The sequence below is a fragment of the Acanthochromis polyacanthus genome, chromosome 15 (assembly GCF_021347895.1).
Source record: "Acanthochromis polyacanthus isolate Apoly-LR-REF ecotype Palm Island chromosome 15, KAUST_Apoly_ChrSc, whole genome shotgun sequence".
NCBI lineage: Eukaryota > Metazoa > Chordata > Actinopteri > Pomacentridae > Acanthochromis > Acanthochromis polyacanthus.
In genome coordinates, this window is record NC_067127.1 from 14163087 (window position 1) to 14189408 (window position 26322).

Below are 26322 nucleotides of genomic sequence, written 5' to 3' on the forward strand. Positions count from 1 at the left end.
GCATAGTTTGGTTTATATATATCATGAAATATAGTATGATCCCTGTGGAGGCTGAACTTTACATATGTCACTAGTGGAGCATCATGCAGCTGGATCTGATTACAATCACGAAACTAGAAGTCTTTCATCAGATGTGATCTGCTGCAATAATTCTGCAGAATTTTAAGACCAACCTATATTGTGCACATAAAACAGTGGCTGTTAAATTCGCTTAATAAAGATGCCTCTTCTGCTCAGTGCGCACCTAAACTATCTCTGACTGCGTCCATTCGCTTTTCAGTGCGACCAAATCGATCAGTATTAGGCTATTTTAGTTTATTTTTTTTAAAAGCCTCGTCTCCAAAGTTGCCTGTGCCATAAAACGTACGCGGATGGATGCTCATGTAGGCATGTCGGCGCTGTCCAAGGAACTGCATCCAGCCCCTCCCCGGTAGACATCACGGAGAGACACGTGATTCTCTGTCTGTGGCTCCTGACAGTCGCTGGATAAGCTCAACAGGGAAACCAGATTGCACCTTCTCCTCCACAAAGATAACTGGATTTTCGCCCCGCGCTTTCCTCCCCTCCGCCTCTCCATCCACTAACTCCATCCTGCGGTTTTCCACTCAGTTGCGCTTTGTTTGTGCATCGGGAAACGCATGTGGAGGACAGAATATTGAAGGTAATTTTTTTCAAACCACTAAGCCTGAGAGTTTTTTTTAGTGGAGTTAGAGTGAAAGTGGACCCGTCTCTCTCTCTCTCTCTCTCTCTCTCTCTCGCTCTCTCTCTCTCTCTCTCTCCATCCCTCTCTGTCTCTCTCTGGCTGATGCTGTGATTCACTTGAAAACAGATCTTGAAGGTTTCGCCAGAGAGGATTTGGACGCACAGACGCTCAAAACAGACCGAAAATATGGACAGTTGTGCTTGACAGGAGCTCAGTGCGCGGTGTTTTGCGTAAAATTGAATTTTTTTTCCTCCTCTTGTGCCAACTATTTGCTGTCCCGTAGAAGTAAAGGTGTACGCGTAAAGGTAAAGAAAAAAATCATCTTCTTTTAACCAATACAATTTGGAGTTATGATAGAATGCCGCAGATGTGACCATGAAATAACACTAATTATAATGCGCCCTTTCGGAGCTGTCATCAGGGATGAGATGTTAAGGTATGAGGGCATTTTATTGATGAGATGATGGCGAGGATGCGGTGCCGTTTTGGGCAAAAATATGCGTAAAAAGCTCCGTTCTGATGAGGTTGTGTGTGTGATTCCTTAGATAAATAATGGTGATCGCTGCCGTTCAGCACATTTTCAGTTTACTGAGAAGATGTTTCGGTCTGTGCAAAGTGCAGTGAATAAGTAAGCCCGATCCACAGCCCGTGCCGCGGTTACGTTTTCTTTGAAATGCAAACTAAATGCGGAGATTTTTTTTTTAAGTAAATCGGGTTTATTGTAATATTTTACGCGTTTGGGATTTTTAATGGAAGAAAAGCAGAATCCGTGTAAGAGTCCGAGTGAGAAATAGTGACGAGGCAGATATTGTGAGGCGCAGATTTCGGGGTCTGACTGAGACCCAGTGGCAGCCCGGCTGGTTCGTCTGAACACAAACCAACCATTGTGAATCAAATGACGCACTTTTCCCCATGTTGGGTCTCCAGCTGAGGACAGGCCAGTCCAGCACTGTATGTCGGAATGTTGCTGATAATGCGGTTGCAGAAGTTGTAAGCAAGTAGTATTCTGCCCCCCCCCCCCCAAAAAAAAAAAAAAAAAAAATCAGCTCTAAATCAGAGGTTTCCTTTTATTATTGACTGTGACTGTCTGGTCTGAATTATTTCTAATCGTCTGGGTGTGATAGCCTAAATGATGCTTGCTTTTTAGATCACAAATTCTAATTTAGTTTATCTGATATTGCATGTATACATTTTTCCATCTCTATTGCATGTACATATTTTTCATCGTTTAAATAGTGCAAGTTAAATGACAGTGTTACCAGAACATCACTTTGCACCTGAGGTCAAGTAATGTGTGGATTCAGTGCTGCTGATTGTCAATTGCTGCTGTTTGCTTCCTGGAAAGCCCCGGTGATCTTAATCTAATGATATGGCTGGTGTTTGTTGTAACAAAGGCCTCTCTGGATATAAGTGGCGGACTGGCTCTGCCTTAATCATAGTATTAATTCAGACTTTTGATTAAGGCTTTGGCCAAAGTGGATTTGGAAATGGATATGGTGAAAACGCTGATGCTGTATTAAATTTGCTTTTCTTTTGCAGAGAGCTTTTGAGACTGGGGACTGCCTTGACAGACAGACCGCTTCTTTTGCTGAGCTTATCAGCCAACGTGGCTCCATATGGCATTTTTTTTCTCTTTGCTACAGAGGATGCAGGGTGAAAAGCCCTGAGCAAGGCTTCCAGTTACCCGCCAAAGAATGTTGGCATGAACATGAAGATTAAAGCTGCCATTTCAACTCAAGTGAAACCGTGCACACACTAACTGGCACCAGAAGGGACTGTTCCATAATTACATAAATTAGACCGAGTGTGCCTAGTGGATATTTGAATCTCTGTCACTTTGCTCTAAATAGCCATGGCAGAGAGGACCTTTAAACAGTTCAAACTATTTTGGCGGGAACAGTGAGAGGTTTGGCCAGTGGCCTGGACAGTGTGAGGTAATGGTGTGTGCTCCAGGAAATAAGTGTTGGCCAAGCCTATTGATATGGAAATATATTAAAGCATTTAATCTTATGTCTTACAATGCATCAGTTCACACTTGTATGCGCATGTAGACAGTCAGTTATATGCCAGTCTACTCTCTTACAATCAACCCAAGATACTTCTTGCTTAAGCAAAGGTTCATATAAGTAAATCCAGCCCTGTAAGTCCCACCTACAATCTACAGAATTTGTGATCACACAATGGTTTTACAAAAGCCACATGGTGCCCATATCATATGGGTTGGGCTGCTAATTTGCTGCTTTGTAGAAATAGGCACTTGTCTAGAATTTACGGGTGCTGAGGGACAGTGGGCTAGATTTCCAGTGTGGAACGCATGTTGCGAAAGTGAAATGAGCTTCAACATGAAAACAAAGAGCTCCCATGGGCTGCTAGTTTACTTCGACGATGAGGGATTTTGTGACTTTTTAGAACTTCTCATACTGAATGGTAAACTCAGCCTTCGTTTCTCGATCTTCTGTGCCGACCCTGCAACCGTCGTATCCGACACAGCAGTCAACGACAGCCAGTGGCACACGGTCACGATAAGGAGAAACTTTAAGAACACAACCCTCATGGTGGACAATGAGATAAAGTGGGTCGAGGTGAAGTCGAAAAGACGGGATATGACTGTTTTCAGCCATTTGTTTGTTGGCGGAATACCACCGGAATTACGATCTGTGGCGTTGCGACTGACATCAGCTGCAGTCAAGGATCAGCTTCCTTTCACTGGATGGATAACAGACATAAAGGTCAACAACACGGAGTCCGTCATGATCAACAGTGAAGGGGTCTTGAAGGACCTCTGCGGTACAGCCAACATGTGCTTAAATGGAGGAGTCTGCAGTTTAATTAACAATGAACCAACATGTGACTGCTCTCAGACGGGCTTCCAAGGAAAGGACTGCAGTGAAGGTAAGACATGGACTCACTTTGAACCCTAGTTTAGTACAACGTGTCCTCTTTAGTCTTTTCAGTCAGCATGAAGTGATTTAGTAACTACAAGTACCTTGTTGTAAATGCTATAAGTCCTAAACTAATGCATTCCCTTCCTCTATTTGGCTAAAGCCTCATGTTTGTTTTAGTCTTACAGTGTGTGCCATTGATCTGCAGTACAGTTGTTTGGTGAATCTCCTGCAAGGCCTCATTAGTAAAAACATACAGGTGTTCTCCATCCCCAAAGGTGTCTTCCATTCTTATCAAATAGGTCTGTGGGGATTGGTTGACCTATGAAACATCTCCAATGGCTTACCACGAGTGGAAGAGCAGGAGCAATCATCTACGAGTCAGGCGAAATAAACACGAGTGACATCATTGACTTCATACAGTATGAAAATATATTCGGAGGATTAGTGTAGTTGTCAACAGAGAAGATCCCAACTATTAGCTGGGTGAGGTTTTTGTATCCAGTAATAACATGCCGCGATTCATACAATGATGATTTTAAGCAAACCTTTACTGGAAGTAGACAGTATTACAACCTATTATTGTGTTATTTTCTACAAAAAAGCAAAGAAGCAAACAAAGAAGCTGTAAATTGTAGCATGTCTGAGCCGTGATTTCCACCAGAACTGTGTCCCACTGATTTAATAATTCTTACTGCTAAAAAAAAAATCAACTGTGTAATGAAAGAAACTAGACCCAGATAATCCATAGACAAAGAGAACATAGGGTTCTTCGAGATAGTAAGAATAGTATCACTCTGTTATGGCCTAATAATGCAATCTTAATATCAAATCTCTTTCAGTTGATATCGCTTGTAAGGAAAAATGTATCGGTATTCAGGGTATTCAGTGCAGTCTTTCCCACAGGTTGGCAGCTTTCTGCCGTAGTGGGGAGGAGTGGGTTTGTTGGCCAGGCGATGGGGGAGGGGTGTGAATGTATACGTTTTCTTTTTATGTCTTAAATTAATTTTTCATTCTTTTTGAAATACTGGCGGACTTTATGGCTTATTTTAATATATAGGCTGATTCCGAGAATATCTAGTTTACGTTTCACTCCCTAATCTCATGTGTGTGTATTCAGGCACATGCATCTTTTATTAACAATAAGCTCATTAAGCCAGCACTGGACAACTTACTTCTGCAGCATAAGATATTCCTATCTAATTGCCATTTGTTATTGAGGCACATGTTAAACACCATTAATTAAAATGGCCTCTACTCGCAGCACTGCACTGTGCAGGCTGTGTTTTATTTTTGTGCTTTAATCAGGTTTTGTTGATGGTGTTATTACAACGGGAAGGGGCACAGCATTTCCTATAAACCTCATGCACTGACACAATGAATGATTGCTGCTGTAGTCCACTAACAGGCTTTTGATGGTGGGCAGCTTTAAGTATTTGCTTATTTAAACTACTCCACTTCAGTGAGAAATTGCAGGCTGTGTTGCCATACTGCAGCAAAGCACCATGAGTAAATCTAGATCAAAAATTAACTGTGGCAGTAAATATACTTCCACATGCCACCCAAATGGTTTGACTGTTTGTTTTTTTCTTTCATGAGCAGAGTAGTCTACAGTCTATAGACCAAGCTTACTGCAAATGACATTTTGCGCATAGGAGAGTATTTTTGTGTTGAAAGAAAATTAAACGAAAAATAAAAATACCTCCACACTGAGGCGTCTGTTCTTGGCATCTGACATTTGCGTTTGATCGAGAGCAGACTTAATACATTTGCTAATTACACTTTGACTATTTTCAAGACTTTCTTAGAATGTATGAGAGCCCACTTAGCTTTTTTTTCCCTCCAAGCTGGAGAGAACACTGTGGTTGTTTCACTACAGAGGATTGAAAATCTTAGAAAGAATTTGTCCATTTTTGAAAACTCTTGGTCATTTTAGATTGAAAATAACTTTATGGCAAAAATATTTTTCATCCATTATCTGGACGCCGCTTAATCCTCATTAGAGTTTGGGGGAGGGGGGTGTTGGAAGTATCCCAGCTGACTTGGGATGAAGGCAGGGACACCCTGGACAGGTTGCCAACCGATCGCAGGACTACATATAGAGGCAAACAGGCACTCTGACATTCACACCTGTGGGCAATTTAGAATTATCAATTAACCTCAGCATATTTTTGGACTGTGGGAGGAAGCCAGAGTACCTGGAGAAAACCCACGCATGCACAGGGAGAGCATTTATTTGTTTTTTATTTAATAGGGACAATGCAATTAACACAGTTTCAATGCAATTCATGAATCCGATGTGTTGCATATAGAGTTTTAGCTACAGCTAATTCTCAGCTGCATGCAGAAAGATCCCAGGCCAGGACACTGCAAAGTGGCGGTGCTATCCACCAAGCCAGTGTGCAGCCCAATAATTTTTCAAGATAAGCAGATTGTTTTGAATAAATGCTGCATCTCGGGAAAGCTTTCACTCTCTTTTACAAAATGCATGATAATAATGGTAATGATGTCCATATCTTAATGACAAGTACTGTAAAATCCATATTATTCCTTACATTTATTAGTATTACATTGAGTGTCACGGTTCTTGCTAACTCCAAAGGTCCACTTTCATTATTTTATTGTATGAAATTAATTTGGTTATATTTCTCTTGAAATGTTAACTTGCTATAACTTAATTAAGAACAAATTATTCTAATGAATTGTTACTATTTGCGATCCTGCCAATCAATAACATATGAAAGGAGTTAAAACTCCTTTGTTTCTGTAAGCGCTGCAAAAACATTAAATGCATCATTTAAGAAGCATTACAAATTCAACTCACAAAATATATTTAAACAACAAAATCAGCAGTTTTAGTGAATAAAAAGGAAACATAATTAACCCCCTGGATGTTATAATGGTGTAAACACTTTACATTAGGAATGAACTTGATCTGTGAAGTTAATTTAAAGTTAAATATTCCAGTCTTCAGGGTTACATTTAAGGATGTCTCTAAATTAAATAATGCCTTGAATTTCATACTCTATATTTCCATATTTCTTGCTTGTGTGAGTATGTCTCATTAGACGAGAAATCGGAGGAGGAGATGATCATTTTCACACCAGGGTGGCTACTGATGATAATAGTTTTATGCCAGTGATAAAGGAAAATGTTTATATTATTGCAGTGTGAAGATGAGTCATGTAAAATATATTGTTCCGCAGCTGGAAGGATGAGAAGTCATTGTGTAAACTGGCCCAGTTAACACACAAACTATAGCAATGGTAGCCAGTGTACACATACAGAGGTATTGATTCTGAAGTGTGATGGGGTGAGCCAGGTGTCGTTGGTGCACCCATATCAGAGGAGAAAGTAGAATTAGCACCTCCTGGTTGTTTGTCTCATTTGTCTAATTCTGTGCTTCAGTTATGGTCAGAGAAGTGTAACTGCAGACCAGTGTGACATCCCAGTGAAGCTGACATGTAATTTTAGTTGTCATTTTTGTGCAGTTTTTGTTCTGTTTTTCCTGAGTTATGACCAAAAATGTGTTTTGAGAGGCAATAGTGACCTTGACTTTTGGGGTTATACTTGAGCCCAATTGGATACTCGTGGCAAATCACAGATTTTTTTATGGCTAGAAACATGTTTTATGAGGTCCGTGTGACATACATTTTTGACCTTTGAACACCAGTGTTATCACTTCATGCTTGAGTTAAAGTGAACTGTGAAATTTGTGCCATATTTAAAGAAATTCTCTCAACAATATTGCACTCATAAGAATAGGAAGAATGGAAGGATGGAAAATCTGAAAAAAATAATGCCTTTATCCATGGCTGTTTTTGGCACAAAACCTAAAAATAAAAACAACAACAAAAAATATATTACGTTATATAATATTGCAATGCCCATCCTCATTTTATGGAGAACTCATTTAAAGTTGGTGGATGACAAAAGAGAGCAACATCTTAAAGTCATCCTTAAGGCCCACATTGATGACTAAATATACACACCTATTAATCTCATGTATACGTACAACTGCAGCCTTCTGAAATGACGTCATTCCATCCACATGGTTACACAACAGGAGCAGCGAAGACAAACAAGCAATCTGTCAGTAGAGATATCTGCTGCTGTCACCCCATTCAGCCACGGAGTACAGTGTGGGACTGAAACACCTCTCTCGCTGTCAGGCTGCTGCTCTGCTTGATGGAATTATGCAAGATGTACAAGCTAGGATGCAGTTACAGTTACATTATGTCTCTCTCACAGAATTGACCACTTGCCCCCTTTCATGTAACGATGGATTTAAAAGGTTTTTCAGTGAGAATTTCAAGGGGAAGTGTATCACATCCTCATGTAAATGTGTTGTTCATAGTTAACTGATTGGTCTGATATGCACAGTTAATGCTGGTTGCAGTGAATCTGTGAACACAACATTGACAACTTATATTTTGCTCTTGAATTGTGAAATGATTCACCATGCTCAGTTGTGTTCACGTTGTGTTGGGCAAAACCAAAACAATGTGCTGAAAGATGCTAAAAATCCTCTAGATTTAAAAGAAACATCAGGGATAGGTGGTAACTCCGTGTGTTGTTTTTCTCAATGAGCGACTCCGTGACATTATGCAGCATATCCTAGTCTACTGATACGTTGTTACTATAAAAATACAGCATATTGGTGCTCAGATATAATCAGACTACAGAGCTTGAACTCCATGAAAGTAGTGCAACAAGGGGCTGCTGAAATTGCCGAAATATGTGTAGATAAATAGAGAATGGATAGAGACTCGCTCAGATACAAAAATTGGAATACTTGGCCTTGAAGTATGACATTATTCTGCCAGTGTGCACAAAACAAAACAAAAAAAGATAGAAGGAACATAAAAGGAAAAAGCATCAGCCCTGTTTCTTTTACCCCTCAAGTCTAAATAGCAAAAAAAAAAAAAAAAGGGGGGGGGGGGGGGGGCTGTAATATTTGGTTCTCACTGATATATCACTTTCAGCTGTTAAATGCAGTCTTGTACCATTAACCAATTTTCAGTCAGATCCAGGTCATTAGTTTTCTTGACATTTGCCATTTGTTACAGCTAAACCACAGTTAATCCATGCTGAAGAGTTTCATATCGACTATATTTTATATTTATGTCAGCCACTTTTTGTAGGTAACTCTATGTTTCTCACCAGAACAAGTAGACCTTAGCAATACTTGCAAAGAAAACAGACAGATATAGATTAAACTCCCCTCCACTGTCATCCATGCTGAAGCAGTGTGAGCTCAAAGAATCCACCAAACTGTACCTTTGCCAGATAATTATTCTAGCAAGTACTCAGAGTGTTTTCCACCCCAAGGTAATGTGGCTGCTTGCTTCCAATCTTTCTCGCTGTTCTGAGCTCCACTGAAGAGGAAAGCAACAACCGCAGCAGAGAATGTCTGTGCAAAATTTTTATCAGATCATAAATTTAAAATAGTGATTAGAGTTTGTGCCAGGACAGCGCTCAAAAAAAATGTCTTACCCCAGTCAGTATCAAGAGTGAAAGCCAAATTTATTTGTAAAAGGTGCAGAAAAATAGGAATTTATATCTGTCCTTTCACCTTGTGCAAGTTTATCTAATGTCCATACGTGGATTTGGCTGTAAAGTACATTGAAGTTTACCATTTATCCTTCCATTAAATAATTTAAAAGCTGTTGTCTTACTTTGATCAAATGAAAGGATTATAGGATTTGCCACCAGACCTGTCAACTCTCCCCTGTCCAACCACAAGCTTGCACATTGCATGACCTCTCTCACACACACAAACACACATGCACATGCACACAAACAAATCCCTTTGATCGGTTAAAACAATTATTTAAATGCACTGTTCTATGGTCAGTAAGTTCCCAGAATCTGTCCTTTTGTTTCTCATTAGAGAAATAACATAGATGCATTGCATAGCTCCATATTTTATCCTGATAAAATGGAATGATGTTTATTTCATCGTACATTAGCCAACCATAAATCACCCCAGGTACAAAAGTAGGGCAGACCCCAAGTAAGACTGTGCCGCTTTTTATTTGTCATTTTGTGCATTATGTAATGCGAAGGGTAACTCACATTTTGTGGATACAGTAAATAAGTGTGATTGCCTTGCACTTTCATTTTATGATTTGGGCTGACAGCATAGATTTGACTTTCTTTTTTTCTTTTCTTTTTTTTTAAAGATATGCATCCCTAAACCTAACACCACTCCGAGGACAGTCACATAACTTAAGCTCCTTGATTAAGCTGCTAATGCATCATGACATGTAGCAAAAATGACTATAGCCTACAGTAAGCGGAATTATGCCTCACCTATTTTCACATTTGAGTCATCATCAGCTGTGAAAATGTTAATTCAGGGAGCATAACAACATCACAATAAATTTGTGTGTTACTGCTGTATTAAGGAGGGAATGTGGTGCAGCGTCGTGTGTGCAGGAGACAAAGTGCTGCTCACATGTTCACAGAGGCTCATGCACTTTGTGGGTCCTGTCAGATTATTTGATTCTTGATTATTGGTATTTTGTGTTTCAGGTTGATCACAGAGAAATTATTCATAAATTAAGCAACTTGAATCTTCCTATAAGTGATTGTTTAAAACCTAACTTTACAGTGTTACATATTTCTATAGAGCCTTTGAAAAATACCTCAAGGTTACTACTGTTTATTACATTGATTCGTATGAGCTGCCGATCTGTCAGGTTTAATTTAGCTACAGAATGGCTCATTAGAACAGATTTTTGTTTCCTTTTTCTAGTTAGCAGTTAGAACCACATGCTGTTTCTTGAATACAAAAGTCTCTTTTGTGGATAATTTGTTCCTTTTATGTTTGTCACTGGTTTCTTGAGTAGGTCTGCCTTAAACAAATTCACATTTAAATGGTGGATAAGTAATTGCCCATTGCCTAAAATATCTTTGACGTAAAATTCGATGTATGATGAGCCTGACAGCTAAACCCTGACTGATATATCGGTTGCCCGATATTTGTATGTCACAGATTTGTCAATATTGGTGGAAATGTCTAATAAATGCTGATAAGAAAACTGTAATTTACGGAATGTAACTCAGAAAAGTCATCAGGTTAATTAAGAAACAGTGTCATCACTTAGTTTGTCTTTGATTGAGCCCTTCTGACAACTCATAGAGGTTGTGTTGTGTGTTATCTGTCTCAGTTTTGCACTCATCTGCTATACTTTACTTGGCATAAGCTCTTGTGGAACAAGTTTAGCAAGTTTACTTAGTGCTAACAGGACATTCTTTTCTCGTGCTTTCGAACAATTAGTGGCTGTTACTGCAGTCCTAATGTAATTACTTTTTTTTGTCACTTTGCTTAGCCTGATTGAACTGGAGAGTAAGGAGTCGATATGGTGTAGCTGAGAGTTTACCCAATCTGCAGACACAAGGCAGCATTAGTGTTCATTTGAAGTTGTGTCTGCGATGAATATTAGTGCAGTTGTCTTCTCTTTTTAGTTGTAATTTGATGTCTGCAAACTTCTTGGAAAAATGCCTTGTAGGATTTCTGTAGTTTGTCAGAGTTGTTTAATTGAAAACAGTGGACACTCATATAAGGAAATGAGGCTGACGAGAGCCATGACGGTAAAATGACGTAGTACAACTGTAAACTGTAAAAGCAATGAGTTTGTGGGTCTCTCACTGGGTCTATACTGTTGAAACACAAATTGTTTTCTGGTGCTGTACAAAATTTTGGCTGTCAATTTGGCTATCCCGACTATTGGAGGACCGCTGTGGCTTCAAGTATCACAGCATCTGTGCAGGGCAGCTTCTCAATATGGTCTGTTTGTTTCTGCATGAAGAAGCCAATCAATTCAAAGTCCACATTTTGAGCCAAGTTGTGTCCCCAAGGAAAACTCAACTTAACACACTGACAGCAACAGTACAGTGGAAAAATGGGTATGGTTATATTGGGGGGCTCAGTAACTGACCTGAATCTTACTAAAAATTAGTTAATGATACAGGACTGTACATTTATCAACTTAAAAAGAGAAATCAAAAGAATGCAGTAGTAGAAATATATTGCGACTTATCGTAGGATTATGATCCACAAGAATAGTGTGGATTTAATGTGGAATATACAAGAACAGTGACTCATGCACACCTGGATGGAGACAGTTGTGTAGGAGAATCTGTGATGATTCACGGCAGTAAAAATAATCACCTTGCCGCTCTAAATGCATATGGCAAGTGTACAGTAATGTTAATATATTCAATAAGAAGCTTCCGTTTGACATTTAAAAAGCAACTCTATCATTATTAGGTGATTTGCATGTATGACTCCGTCTGAATACTTTCAGTACTCAGTAGGTTTCTTCATGTTTACTTATATGAAATAAACTTTGTACAGGAGGGTGAGCTCTTAATTTGAATGATCGATCTCTTTCAGGCATGTCGGTCGCTGTATGAGCGCAAACCACGTGACCGTTCTGTATCTCGGAAAGTGTCATTCTGTCTAGAGGCTTCCTGCAGCTTCACTCAGACAAAAGCAGATTAATAGTATACTGCTGTCTCTGAGTCCAAAGACAGATATTGGGATCAAAAGATTAGAGGGATTTTCCCAGAGGATTTTTGCCTTGTTTAAATACATTTGCTTCAGACTGTCAAAGGGTGTTTGTGAAATTCTTTGACACCAAACTCCTCCTTTAACGGGATTCGTCCCACAGCACGAGTAAACACAACCGAATATCCATGTCACCCACACAAGCTGGTATTGAACCGTTCTATATAGTGTCTTTCTTACTGAAGCATGCTAAGCTGGCATATGGAGCTTACACTATATCATGAGATGCATAATTCATTGATTCGCTGCTGTTAAATGCTGTTCAATGTGTCATATATGTAGGAGATCTGACAGAATTCTGGTGACAAACGGTTTTGCTTCTCATACATGGGATTCTCATACAATGTTCTTATTTATATCTGTGTTTTGTGTAAAACAATATCTCAATCCACATAACCACTGGCTGTTTTCTATGCCGTCTCAATGGTTTGATCTCCCATAAACAGAATAAAACTGTTTAGAGGCGAAACTCTTTAAATTCCAGACTGCAGATGATATTTTGGCTTTGAACATAAGTTACCTTTGATGCAGCTGGTTGGGTGTCATCATTCATGAGAGTCGACTGAAATACTAAAAACAAGTCGAAAGTGCACTGCCATAATTTGAGAGCTGTCATGCTAATGATAGAGTGAAGACAAATCCCTCTTCAGGAACAGTTTCCATGATTTCAAAGCCTTTGTGATTCTAGCAGTGAATAGAGATTGCACAAATACCTGACTCGACTGCAGTTCAGTCCAGGTTTTGTGTAACAGTTTGACAGATTGCCTACCTACCATGATTCTATGAGAAAGAATCCTCTTCTTCTTGCATAAAAAAAGCTTCTCCCTTTATATAGATTATGAATGCAATACATGATTTAAACAGTACACCAGTTAATACACGTCACTTGTTGCATTTTCACTGGAGACATATTTTACAGTTCTGTCTCCGTTGCAATTTATAATGGAATATGTTGGCTGTTTCCAGTACTGAGAGCTTAGCTGTATTTATTGCTCTCTCTGCTTTATTAATGTTTTTTTTTTCCTAACGTTCGCTGAAGAGCCACTCTTCAGATAGGGATTTGTCACACGTCAACAGTAGGAGCTGCTAAGTTTCCTTAAGCAACTGCCGTGCACATTAAGCCAGAAAAGGTGCTTTGTGAACATCGGCGTATTTTTTGCCTCAGCGTGAAACTGTGAGCGCTATTACAATAAGTTACAAATATGCTGATCCCATACTTACAAACTTGCAGTTTACATTGATTTCTTAATTCCTCTGTCAGGCCTAATTCTCCTGCATCACAAAAAAGATTGACTCCACATCTGTAATACTATCCAAGATATCGTCAATCCAAGGATTAAGGTTATTAGAACTTCTGCATAAGCTGGTCTGATTATCCTGCTGGATCATTCCTACCCACAAGATGTGAAAGAATGGAGAGGTCTTCCGCACATCTGCTCCCACAATCCTCTCTGTTTCGTCTGTCTCTTTAGAAATATCTGGATTGGACTATATTGCCCACATGCCATCTGCCCTCACTACCTCAGAGTGGCTGCATAATAAGATTAACTAAATCACAAACTCTAACACTGTTTGAGTATAGTTAATTAGTGAAATTGATCATATATTTTCTACCAGTGACTGGTGTACGTTGTGGCTTGCTGCTTCCGTGGCCGGATCGAATATATTTTCAGGCAGATTTGTTTATGTGCATCATTTCCCCACGAGGAAGTAAAAAATGTAGAAAATATGCAACTACACATAAGTCATCACACTTTTACTCGTTAGCTTTCTTAATAAATAGTTAACATTTGGGGAAATACTGTAGCTCACAGTCTGGCAGAGAGTTGGAGTTCGATGGCAGTCTCGTATGTGTCCATTAAAGACAGAGCCAGGCTTTCTGTCTCCCTGTATATTTAGTGCTTGAGCTAGCAACACTGTCAGTAATTTATTGTCATTATAAATATGACATAAGAAATTCTTTGTGCATTAGATGTCATTCTGCAAGAATGTAGCCCTCTACTAGATTTATTGGACATTGTCCCGTTTTGACATACCCAATGTCGGTGGATTTCACCAAAAAAGAGAGATGAGGAGTGTATCGTCCTGGAAGCCACTCGCAGCACCGCCGACCGGCTCAGCCAGCAAGGGTAAAAATTAGCAAGAGTAGAAATATCCACAGCTTTGGGAGCTATCAATTTCCATCAGAGTGGCTGGTCCGCCGTCCCGTTTCCTCTCTCTCCATTCTTACTGTCGCTTGAGGAGGATAATGGGGGAGATGGTGAGCTGTGTAATGCCACTAACACTGTTCTGGTGGAGAGATGCATTAGGTTTAGGCGGTGCTACGAAGAGATGAGCCCTCACTTATGCTCATTACTCTTGATTTGCTCCAAATTGTAATTTAACAACAAATCGATCCTCTGGTAGCTCTGACCTTTACTGCAACGCTTTTACATTTTCCCCTAAAGCGTCTGTGCGACAAGGGATTTTAGAACAGGCTTCCTGCAACAATTTTTCAAATCCACATCTATAGCTGGCAATGGATTTTGTGTCTTGTGTCATAGTTTATTAGGTGACATTAGAACTCCCTGATTAATAACAATAAGTTAAGACACATTTAGAAAGATTGCATTGTTTTATAATGTATGTGAAGAATACACTCAGGCATTTAGGCAGAAGTATTGCACAACTCGGCCTGTTAAAACTCATAATCTTCTGGAGCTCTGGAGAGAGCTCTCCAAAATCTGAAAAAAATGACCCATATGAAATCATCAGAGTTATTGCTGCTTGGACTTTGTTAAAATATTAACCACAAGTCTCCCCTGGACATGTGGGATGTGGTTGTGGTTGCTTGGACTAAAAACACAACTGGGCTGCATTATGGAACTCTAGCATCTCAGGCTTCATTTTGAGTTCAGTGGAGTATCTGAAGAGGTACTCGGGCACTTCTTAGCAAGATTTCTGTCCAGTCAAAATGCTATCTCTAAAAAATATAACCAGTGAGCAGCCTGTCTTCAACTGAGTTTTTTTCACGTCAGTACTTACAAATCAAACGTCAGCAAATGATCTCTTGGGCTTAAAATTTTCCTTCATCTCTTAGATTGAAAAGTCGACTAACTTGTGTGGAGTTCATTGACGTCACATTGCAGAGTCAGTTGAATATTCTTACGCAGGCATCTTTTACAGCCATTTGAAGCCGTCACCCTGCAAAGTGTGTGCAAAGGATGCCCAAATATTCTCATAGAGTTTTTAGCAATAAGACTTTGAGTTTCAGGTTTTCCAGAATGAAACTTTGCAGCTGACCTAGTTTTTCAAAGCAGCACTGCCATGATAAACTACTTCAGTTTGCGGCTATTTAAAATGGAATTGAACTGCTTTCATTTGGAAGTGTTGGTTGCTTAATAATTTATAATATTGAACATTATTTAACATATTACGTCTTTTAATTTCACTGATAATACATTTTACATATTTTACAACATGCCCTTTTTTAAGTGACTGTGTCACATTCTAAGTGACCAGGCTGCAAAACAACCATGATGCTGTAAGGCAGAACAATGTTCTATAAATATGACTGTGTGAAATATGGATGCAGAATGTCGTGGTGTCAAAAACTAATAGAAAGTCTGAATTTTAGAGTTTGACTTTATAAATAAACGACTTTTTAAAAAATGCATTTGTTTAAGAGCTGTCAAATATCTACACGTAGTCTGCAGAAAAAATACATGCATGTAACTTGGCTATGACTGCATGGAGAAATTTAATAACAGGTTTATGTACTTTCCTGGTGAGGGTCATGGTAACAAGCAGAAGCCTGAATCCAGCCCGGGAGGTGGGTGGTGGAGGTTGTGAGCTTATTTGCAATGGCATGCAGCTGAATGCATATTCAGCTCAGACAAATATACATCATTTGTAAGCACAAAGCTTCATGATTCTACAGAATCACAATATCGGAGCGACAATGGCTGCTCATTTTCTAAGGGCTGTTATGCAAAACGTAAAAGGCAAAATAGGTAAGAAGCAACCGTATTTTATTATGTTTGTGCCTCACTAAATATGGGTCAGTATCCTCAGCAGCGATTTTGACTTTTAGATCATTAACTCCAAAGAGTTTCTATTCAGAAGAGACTATAATTGTGTCTTTAATTTAAAAAAAAAAAAAGCAGTAGTAAGCTGTAACAAGGCAACAAAACAGTCTATTTTGATGAAATTTCAACAAGCATTGCAGTGCTGATGACATGAGGGGATGGCAAAAGGTTGATTCAGGCAGACAAGATGTTCTAAAATTGTCAAGTGGCAGGGAAAAAATAAATTACAGCTGTGGCTGAATGTTGTGTCGAGTGAATGTGACACATGTTCCTTTATGTGAAATGTTGCATTTCCTCCCTGCTTTTGTCAAGTCTCAGCCGACTGCATTCAGACACACTGCAGGGCAGACGTGTGTTTTAATGGCATTTATCCAGCTGGTGTATAGCAGTGCGCTGAGGACTTTTTTAAATGCTTCGTCCCATTGCCTTTAATAAGTTGTCACAGTTTTAAGCTCATATTTAGAGGGTAAAGTGTCAGAATTAGTCCGCCAGATGAAAATCAAACCGAAAATCAATTTATAGGTTTGTTTTCCACCATTGCTTTTTGCTTTTCTTCTTTTTTCTTTTTGTTGTTGCACACCAGATGTTTCATTCAGTCAGGGATAGACTTGAATAGTAATGTAATTATTTTCCATGAGCCATACACCATGTGCATGATCAACAGCATAAGACCATCAGAGATGCAGATCGTCTGATAGACAGTTGAGTGCATTTTGGTGTAGTGTTACCAGCACAATAGCACTGGGATCACTTTGTCAAGGGGATTAAATGGATTTACGTCTCTGGATTAGAATGTAACCAGCTGGGTACATTTGTAAGAGAAAGTGTGTGTGTGTGTGAGAGAATGTGTGCATGTGAGTGATAGGGGGGCTTGTTTTAATGGTTCCTGTCAGGTGATACTGCTGTTAAAGGAAAGCCTCTTTTCTTCTGAGCACCGCCAAATGAAACATCATTTAGTGTGGTCAGTGAAGATTGCTTAAATTTCCATTCATCATATTTGCTGACACTGAAGGACACAATTTGTATAAATGGTTGTAGTGTAATCCGTCATCAAATCAAATTCAGGGAGCAGCTATATTCTGTGTTTTAATGTACCACAACTCCAAACTTGCTGGTGTCATTTATGTCCCCTGGTCTGGTTTAAAATTCTGTGAGGATAATGTGCACAGATTAGATTTAATAGAAAGATGTAAATACTGCCTTCATCTCAAGCTGTACTTAAATAACTGTGATAATTAATAAATGCGTTCCTAAATTATATTTTAATTTTGTTTTGATCACAAATGATTAGAGGAAGGGAATCATAATAATACAGTGTTAATGGTATAATTACCTTCTACACAATCATAAACAAACTTTTAAAATGCTCCTCCTGCACAGGTCACTCTCTGAATTTAAATGCAGTGCAATTAAGAATACAGTTACTGTACACTGCAGCAAATTGAGTTAATAATTAGTTATTGCAGCAAAATGCATAAGTCAGCATTGGTCTTTGGGGCCTTGACATCAGTGAATGTTCTTGTTTCTTTCACTTTTCTCATGTGGTCACTTTGCAACTGCCAGCTTCATGCTTGCCTCGTCAGAATGCTTTTTTCAGCAGCGTGCTTCTCATCATCAAGCAAACTTTTTGTGAACAAAATGCATGTTTGTATATTCTTTGACAATAGAATCTCATTTATCTGAATGTCCTCTTTCACTCGAATTGGCAAATCTGATCCACGTGTGCTCGCACTTCAGTCGATCTGAATTCAACCATTCCAAACCAAATGCACAAGTTTCACATGTCCGCATGTGTGCTTGTGGGTAAATTCCCAAAGGGCTTGGATAAATGAGGGACTACTGCAGTTTATAGTATGTAATCAAAATGATTTCACATTAAGAACCTACCATTAGAAAAAATGTATGCAAACAAAATTGAATCCTACTAAATTTGACATAATTGGTGTTCAGTGACCTGTTTAATTGTCTTATAATTTGTTCACAAAGTGATGATTTGGATTGATTTTGTGCATGGTGTCTGATTTGGAAGGGGAGCCAGTGGTGATGGTAAGTTTTGGGTCCAAAAAATCGCTTAAATCTGGGCAAGAAACCATTTTAAAGAGGTAGGAGTTTATCTTGTAGAGGAGACCAGGCCTCTGTTCCTAACTGGTGGCATGGTTAAAGCAAACGGACTGACTGCAGGACCATTTTTGCTTGTGTAATATTACTTGGACATTGCATGCAAGTGTCTTCATGATTTCGGCTCATTATTGTCTTAATCCGAAGTTAAGGTAATCTCATTAAGTTTTTTTCCCCCCTTTCTATTAAAAATATTTTATAGCATTTTGTGTAAATCTGCTGTCATGATTTGAATATTTTAATATTCATTGACACAACAGAACTGCTGACTGACTATATGTTTTCTTTTTATAGGCAGTGTATGGGCCCTTACACATTCTCATTTGATTACTTTTGCATGCTTCCAGTCACAAACCAATTTATTTCCCCACCGGTAGCATGATGTTTACCCCACCTGTTTGCTTTCCCAACATGTAATTCTTCTCTCTGTCTCCTTTATTAGTGTAACAGATTTCACAAGGCAGTTTTCTCACCTCCACAAAACTCACTTTTATCGCGAAAATTAATCTTAGGGCAATTTCATCTGGGAGGCAATCTCTTTTTGCATCGCCAACATGTGCTCACTGGTCATTGCCTTTACTATTGTGACCAAATCACCTGAATAGATTTCTAGTAACATGAGACCCCAGTGCTCGTTGTGAAACCTAAGAGGCATTGCTTTATCGCACCCAGCTCTATTTATTTAGGTTATTTTCTCTTGCAGTGCATTTCATCATAGAGCTGGGTTTCATTTAAGAAAAACAAATCTCGTATATCGACTCCATTCATTCGAAATAAATGGTTGTTGGTACCAAAGTTGGAGTGCGTCATGTTTTTAGAACAGTCAGATAAACACAGCTTTAAATGAGCCTAACAGAACAGGACGAACCGGCCTCAAGCCTCAAGATGTTGTGCTTTTTATCCCCCTCGCCATCTCATGCCTCAGGATCAATACTGGTTCTTAAATCATTTAACTGTGGTGCCAGTTTTATCTGCTGCCAACAAAGACTTGCTTGAAAGAATCTAATTCTTCAAGGTTATATCAAATATTCAGAAGGGCTCATTCAGTTACAACTCTGTCCTGTATCCCAGGTCAGTGTCTGACCCAAAAAAAACAAAAACAAAAACGGGGTGACAACAGCATAAAAGTCTTTGAATAAGTCAGCATTTCCTCTGCAGGGGTTACAATAGGTCACTTGCATGTGATGTTTAATGCCTTGCATGGTGACGACATGCAATGGCCAGTACTAGTCTGCATGCTGCTTAATGAATATCTTCCTCTCTTTCTCTTTGCCTGTCTGTGCTTCCAGAAGACACCTATACTGAAGGTGGGTATTTTAATCATCCTGCTAAATTTTGTGCTTCCAAACTGTCATGGCTATGGCTTCTTTATGTAAATGTAAGGAAATGTTTTAAAATGGTATTGGTGTCGATATTACTGGAGTGGTAAGTCTGATTGATCAAATTTTCATCATTTTCTTTTGTCATTTGTTTTAAGTGGGAATTCAGTTCATGGTCCAGAATTGCTGTAACTGCGACAGCTAAAACATTTAACTAATGAAGATGCATTTTTCTTAACGTCACATATTGAAAGGTTCTGTGGTATTTAGGTCAAATAATGTTGGCATGTTTTCGTGTAGCGTGTGACAGCGTTGCACATTTCACTTCACTGTGATAATTCTTTGTGAAATGCAATACCTGCGTTATATTATTATGTATTATTTTTCATGTTGTTTTGAAGAAAAGCATTAGATTTTGCTTTTCTTTATGTGTATTCTATTCAGCAGAGTACTGCTGGTTTGCTGATAACACCCACACTGTTTAAAAAACAATCAAAAACAGGTTGGGATGTAAAAAAAAAAGTACTGTAAATAATAGAAAAAAGCATCTTATAAAAATGCAGTAATTTTGCAAGGTAAAATTATATTCTCTCCTGAATTTTCCATCTTTAATAAGATAAGTAATGTATGTTACACACTGATCAAAACACATTCAACATTTTTGTTCTGAAAACAAGTGAACCTTAGTAAAATTGTAGAACTAAAATTTATTTTCCTTTTGTTTTCCCCTAATTGTATCTATTTTTTTAGGAATATATGCTGTTAAATTTTGCATTTAATAATTTAAATGGAAGCTTGATGGTTATTCAACTATACAGAGAAAAATCTGCTAAATTAAATTGATAAACTAGGTGAAAATTAATGTTTTCTTTTTGTTTACACTGTATACTTAAAATGATTTTTATAAACTACTTCAGTGCTTTAATTGCTTCAGTAAAAAAAAAAAAAAAACATGATTTTTTTTTCATCTCAGAGCCAGTTGTGACATTTGATAAATCAGAAATTCAAAGGGCATCTAGTAAAGACATTGAATGGTCCATGTTGGCGTCTTTAAATAAAGGATTTGCGAAAAAAAAAGCCATTATTATGACAGTATTGTTACAGAAAGCATATGTACATATGTATATGTTAATCAGTATTAATTCATGAAATGAAAAGAAACTATTAAATCAACTAAAAGCAGAGTTTTCCTTATCTCACTGTTTCTTCACGGTAATTACTGCTGTAAACTGACAGTGTGATATGCTGGTTTTCTCAAACAATATGGGAAGCTTATGCAGCTTTAATTTGGTTGAATATGAGAAATGTTTTGTAGGTAAGTATATTGTCATTCAAAGAGACCCTAATCTCTTCTACTCAGACTTTTCACACAAAAGTAGCTCCCTTTTTTTGGCAAGATTGGTCACTTTGCTTTCATCAAGATTCCACGAAAACAGAGTAAAGGATTGTTAATTTATAATATTTCTATTAATTTGATACTGTGCTCATGTCAGTCAGTTTGTGAGCTCGTTCTACACCACTTGCTTTCATTCTCTGGGCTAGGAGACAGATTTAATGGTCGCTAAATAACACCAGCGTTTCCAGCTTCCAGGTGTTGCTGAATGTGTCGGAGCTAAATTGCAACATTCAAAACATAGATGCCAGCGCCACCTACTAATTATACCAGTGCTGTTAATGCTATGCTTTTAGCTCCTTTTCCTGGTAAATATACTGTTTAACTGTGATCAAGTGAATGCAATAAAATTAAACTCTTCATTTAGGCAAAACGGTGACCAGAACATGTTAAATCATCTTCCTTTTTATATCTGCGTGATATGAGTCAAATATGACGTGGACACTAAAACGGTCAGTCGATATTTGTGCACATTTTAAGCGCTGTGGGTGGGGTGATCATCTTAGAGGAAAGAGGTCACCCTGAATTTATATTTTCTGAATGACGCCTAGTAAGTGGCGATGATGCATTGCAACCTGGTTTGGTTGACGAAATGCTCATCTTGCTAACCCTGTCTGTGCATCCTCCTCTTTCTCTCCGTCCCACTTTTCCCAACACTCCTCGAGTTAACACAGACATCTGCTCTGAAAGAGATGCCTGCGTGCCAGTGTCACACAGCTTCCCATGATCCCTTGTTCTCTGCTGACTGTGCTCTTGTTTTCCTTTAAGGTCTGGCACACCTGATGATGGGCGACCAAGGTATGAGCTCCGTTCCTTTTCCCTGTCATTCCTCCATTGTCCCTCCTGCTCCCATTGTGTTCAGAAACGTGTTCGCCTCTACCTCCTGTGCACCGCTCAGGCTTGAAGCTTCAAATATGGGCTGTCAATTCATATATTTTGAATGACCTGGTTGATTTTGAGTCTCCAAGTGACTTTTTTTTTTTTTTTCCATTTGACCCCTTTTTCAAGCTCATGTGGTTTTCTACTCCGCGCTCTGCTGGTTAGCTGTGTCATTTTTGCACCCCCCTCGTATTTCTTTATTTAATTATTCACACTCACTGTACTATCTTTTGTTTAATAGCGATGTGGTTCAAGTAAAGGGACATTTGCATTAACATTATTTGAATGTAATGCATGATGGTGGAAAATAGCTTACTGAATTTTGAAGCTAATCCTCATCTGTCCTCGCTCAGTAATGCACGTCGCGAGTGTCTGCACAGTCTGTCCATTCTATCTTCATCTTTCATTTGTGTGCTACTGCATATCATGCAGCAGAGCACTGATGTGAAGTATTTTTCCTATTTTTCCACTTTCCATTGTTATTCTTGTTGCCTTCACACATTTTCCTCCCTCCTATTTGCACATACTTGCAACCATCAAGCCTCTTCCTCCAGTCCTCTGTCCTTTTCCAACTTGACCACGGCACTTATTTGTGTCTCCTCTCCTTTTGTTCTCCCTTTTTGTCTGGAATCTGCTTTCTTCATGGAACATTTCATCAAATCTCATAGGTAAAAGTAAAGGTACTACCCTTTCAGTTCTCTAAATTCGTCATGCTATGACAGCAGTGTTTGTGCCATTATATACTCACGTTGTAAGAAGTATATAAAGTCATTGGCATTTTTTAAATTGCTTTTTCAACTATTAATGAAAGCTTTTCAAGGTAGGTGCCGCTTTCACTCTGCAGTCACACGTTTAAGCTGTGTCACCTGTTCTTTTCTGCTTGATGCATGGGAATCATAAATGAGAACCACATGGGCATATGAACACAATAGTTGCTGTCCTAGTTCCAGTACACCACCACCCAGGGGTAACTACACTATTTTTGTTCAAATTCAGATTTTCTTTTTGTGGGGGGAGGGGGTTGCGGGTGAGACTTGATCATAATGTTGCGGGCCTCCCATCCTGGCTGTGATCCTCACCTCTTCTCCCTGTGGGGTAAGTGGACTTCTGATCTTTACCATTTGACTCTCCTCCTCAGGGCAGAGAGGGGAAGCTTGGCTTCTAAGGTCCCTACTGAGCATTCAAGGTAAAACTTTGATTCTTTCAAGTTGAAGTAAAGCTAAATATTGCAAGTCCTCATTAGCTTACAGTAGTGTGATGCACTTGAATGTCAGTATGTGTGGGTTACTAATTGGAGAATAACACTGAATAATATTGTTTAACTAATTTGAAAAGTAATGAGGAACATGATGACATTCAAGCATTTCATTTGCATTTGATATTTCCTCCTTGATTTTGCTTGCTCTTCCTTTGAGATTCACTGTCATTAATTCTATTTTTATACATTTTTATAAACCTGTTTGGAACATTTCTGTTTCTTTACACCAAATAGAAGCTATTGTGTTCTGTAAAATGCCATCTCTTGTCTTGTACTTGTGAAACATCATCTGAGCAGGTAAGTCTTCGAACTGACCTGTGTGAAGTGTGAGGAATTAGAGCTGTTCTGGTTTGTGCAGTATAGGATGTTATGCTGCAGTGATATATAGGAAGACACGGGAATCATTCGCACACACACCCACACACACATACACAGTCATAGTTCCATCTCTTCAGAGGACATTGCTGTGTAATTCCTGGAAACTTATCCAAAACCCTCAATCTGCCACGCTTTAGACAAGTCTTTATACCAAAATGTATAGATTATGTAATAGGGGCTACAAACACACACTCTCACATGCACATCAATAAAAATCCATTGCACAATGTAAAATATAGACACAGATTTTTCCATCTTCTAAGGTAAGTGCCATTATCACTGTACTGCCATTCTTCTACTGGTCGCTTATAGTTCTGGAAATGGATGCATCTGAGTGTGCTTTTTATTACATATTTTCCACACAGTACATACAACAAATGTGATTCTTATTACATTATTCTTTTTCATTTTGAAAACAGAAAGTCACTGTAGGTGCGGTTCCAAAACAAAACATATCTGCAGCAATCCCTTTATGCTAAATTTTGCAAAATCCTTGGACTAATAGGCTGTTTGTCATTGACTTCATTATGGAAGATCAAATCTAGGCATTTGGCATTCTGTAAACACATAGGCTAATTTTATCCTGCAGTGAATTTTTTTTCTGCCTGAAACATAAATGTATTCATGTGTAAAGCCGATGTAAATGTAGTGATACTGGGAAGGATTATGTAATCTAGGACTAGTCAATTGTTCCCTCTAGTGTTAGCTGTTTACACTAGTTAGCTGGTCATATAATGGAGTGTTAAACCCCTTTCAAACCCCTAATGCACACTCGATGCTGTCTGTTGGTTTTAGTGTACCCGGCAATGCTTCATCTGAAGCTGGGGTTTTTACTACGCTGTACCAAGCACCCGGCTTGTATGTGGCAGAAGGAAAGCCACAGGGAGAGATTGAGATAATGCTGATGAGGCACAAATCTGCCATACATGGCACACAGCTTCTAATTCGGGCCGTGGTTAGTTGTCCCCTGTGACGTACAGTGTGAAACCCAGTCAATCCAGTTATGCACTGTGCGGCCACACATATCCCCACATGGGCACTACATCTAGGAGTGACGACAAGTGCTTGTATTCATTGTCTGCTTTAAGCTTGTGAGAATATTGTGTATTATGTTAGCCCCCCCTGAGATCCTCCTGTGTCATGTTAGCCACTTGTATGGTTTATCCTCTGTTTCATTGCTAGCCCTTTTAAGGATGGGCTTGTGCTGCTTTCTGCTGGTATACTGACACTGTATTCCAAAAGCCTTGCTTCCATCCAGCTCCAGAGAGCAGGGCAGGATAAGTCATAATACCATTGGCACACAAATCACCAGGGTATTTAATTGCTGTCATCACAATAAACTGCCATGTGCAGCTTAAGGGGGACTGCAGGCTGTGCAGACAGGCTTACAGGTACAACTGGGCTATTTCTAAATTAGTATACTTCCTAATGTAATTGCTTTCACTTTCTAAAGATGGAAATTGTCCCTTTTCATCACACTGTGCACATACACCGGGATTTCTGTGAAGTGGGCCAGTGAATCCCTCTGCTAGTTTGTTTGTGCATGACGTGTTATATTTTACATGTCAAATTTAATGGATGTTTAAAATATGCTGTTCCTCCTCTTGTTTAAATTACAGAAGGCTGACACACAGGGCATATTAACTGGGTGGCACAGATTTGTAGGGATGACCCATGCCTTTAGATATTAACTTTGGAATTATCTTATAGTTTATCGTCTGCTAGATATGCATGAGCTGTTACAGCTGACACAAATGACTGCATTAGTTATTCTAGCATTTAATCCAGGACGTGGACCTTTAACCTTGAAGAACAAGCATCTTGTAAGAAGGTCTATGTATGTTTGTATTTGTCATGGCATTGTACAAAAATGGATGGTACTTAAGCCGGGATTCAGCACAGCTCAGTGAGTAAGTACTGTACGAGTGTGTTTAGGTCAGTGAAAAACACTGACGAAGCTTCACTTGACGTACAGTATGTGGGATTTAACCACCCATTTACTTCAGCACAAGTGATGTAGGATGATGTAGTGTCCGAAATTATGCAATTTGACAGTCTCTGTAACTGCGGAGGTCATAATAGAGCATTATTAAATTTCAAGAGTTCCAACTCACAGTTTAAAGATAGCAACAAATGACAAATTAGAGGAAAATCCCCAACATTTATCCCTTTATTTAGGGAATTCAGTGGTGTTGTTTTACTGTGGGGTGCATTTTGCTGGCATGGTTTGTGTCCACTTATCCCCTTAGAGGGAAGGGTTGTTGCAGATCAATACAAAGTTGTTCTGAGTTATCACTTTTATCCTCTGTTGAAACATTTCCATCCTGATGGCAGTGTTCTCTTCCAGGATGACAATGTCTCCATGCATTGGGCAAGAGGGGTCACTGGATGATTTGATGAGTGTGAACATCATGTGAATCAAATGATATGGCCTTCACAGTCACTGAATCCCAAGCCCGTCGAACACCTATAACGGATTTTGGTCGAATATGTTAGATAGCAGCATTAGACAGCGTTATCTTTTGGAAAAATGGTGTTCCAAAACTCCAGTAGAGTTCCCAAGACTTAGAGAATCAATGCCAATACCCACTACAGCTGTTCTGGCAGTATGTTGTGGTCTTACACCTTAATAAAACATTATGCATTGGGTTTTCCTTTAATTTGTCACCTATATGCATTCCTTTTAGAATAATTTGAGGAAATACGTTGAAAATTATATTTTACAACTTGTTTGTTAAGATTAGATG

The 26322-nt window shown here is 38.9% G+C and overlaps 1 protein-coding gene across 24 annotated transcripts in view; it reads left to right on the plus strand.

Annotated features, from left to right (window-relative positions):
- The first annotated feature begins 454 nt into the window (after window positions 1-454).
- The window catches only part of LOC110961804 (neurexin-1a), a 254010-nt gene continuing 228142 nt past the window's right edge, over window positions 455-26322 (plus strand). For 7 of the 24 annotated variants that reach the window (XM_051960401.1, XM_051960404.1, XM_051960415.1 and 4 more), the window contains exons 1-5: window positions 808-1008; window positions 2243-3595; window positions 19638-19655; window positions 21829-21858; window positions 23078-23125. In XM_051960401.1, coding sequence (XP_051816361.1) covers window positions 2884-3595; window positions 19638-19655; window positions 21829-21858; window positions 23078-23125 — 808 coding nt within the window. In that variant the 5' untranslated portion in view covers window positions 808-1008; window positions 2243-2883. Of the gene's footprint in view, window positions 662-789; window positions 1009-2242; window positions 3596-19637; window positions 19656-21828; window positions 21859-23077; window positions 23126-26322 lie in introns of those variants that run through there. The other 17 variants (XM_051960425.1, XM_051960426.1, XM_051960421.1 and 14 more) reach the window with 11 other exon arrangements.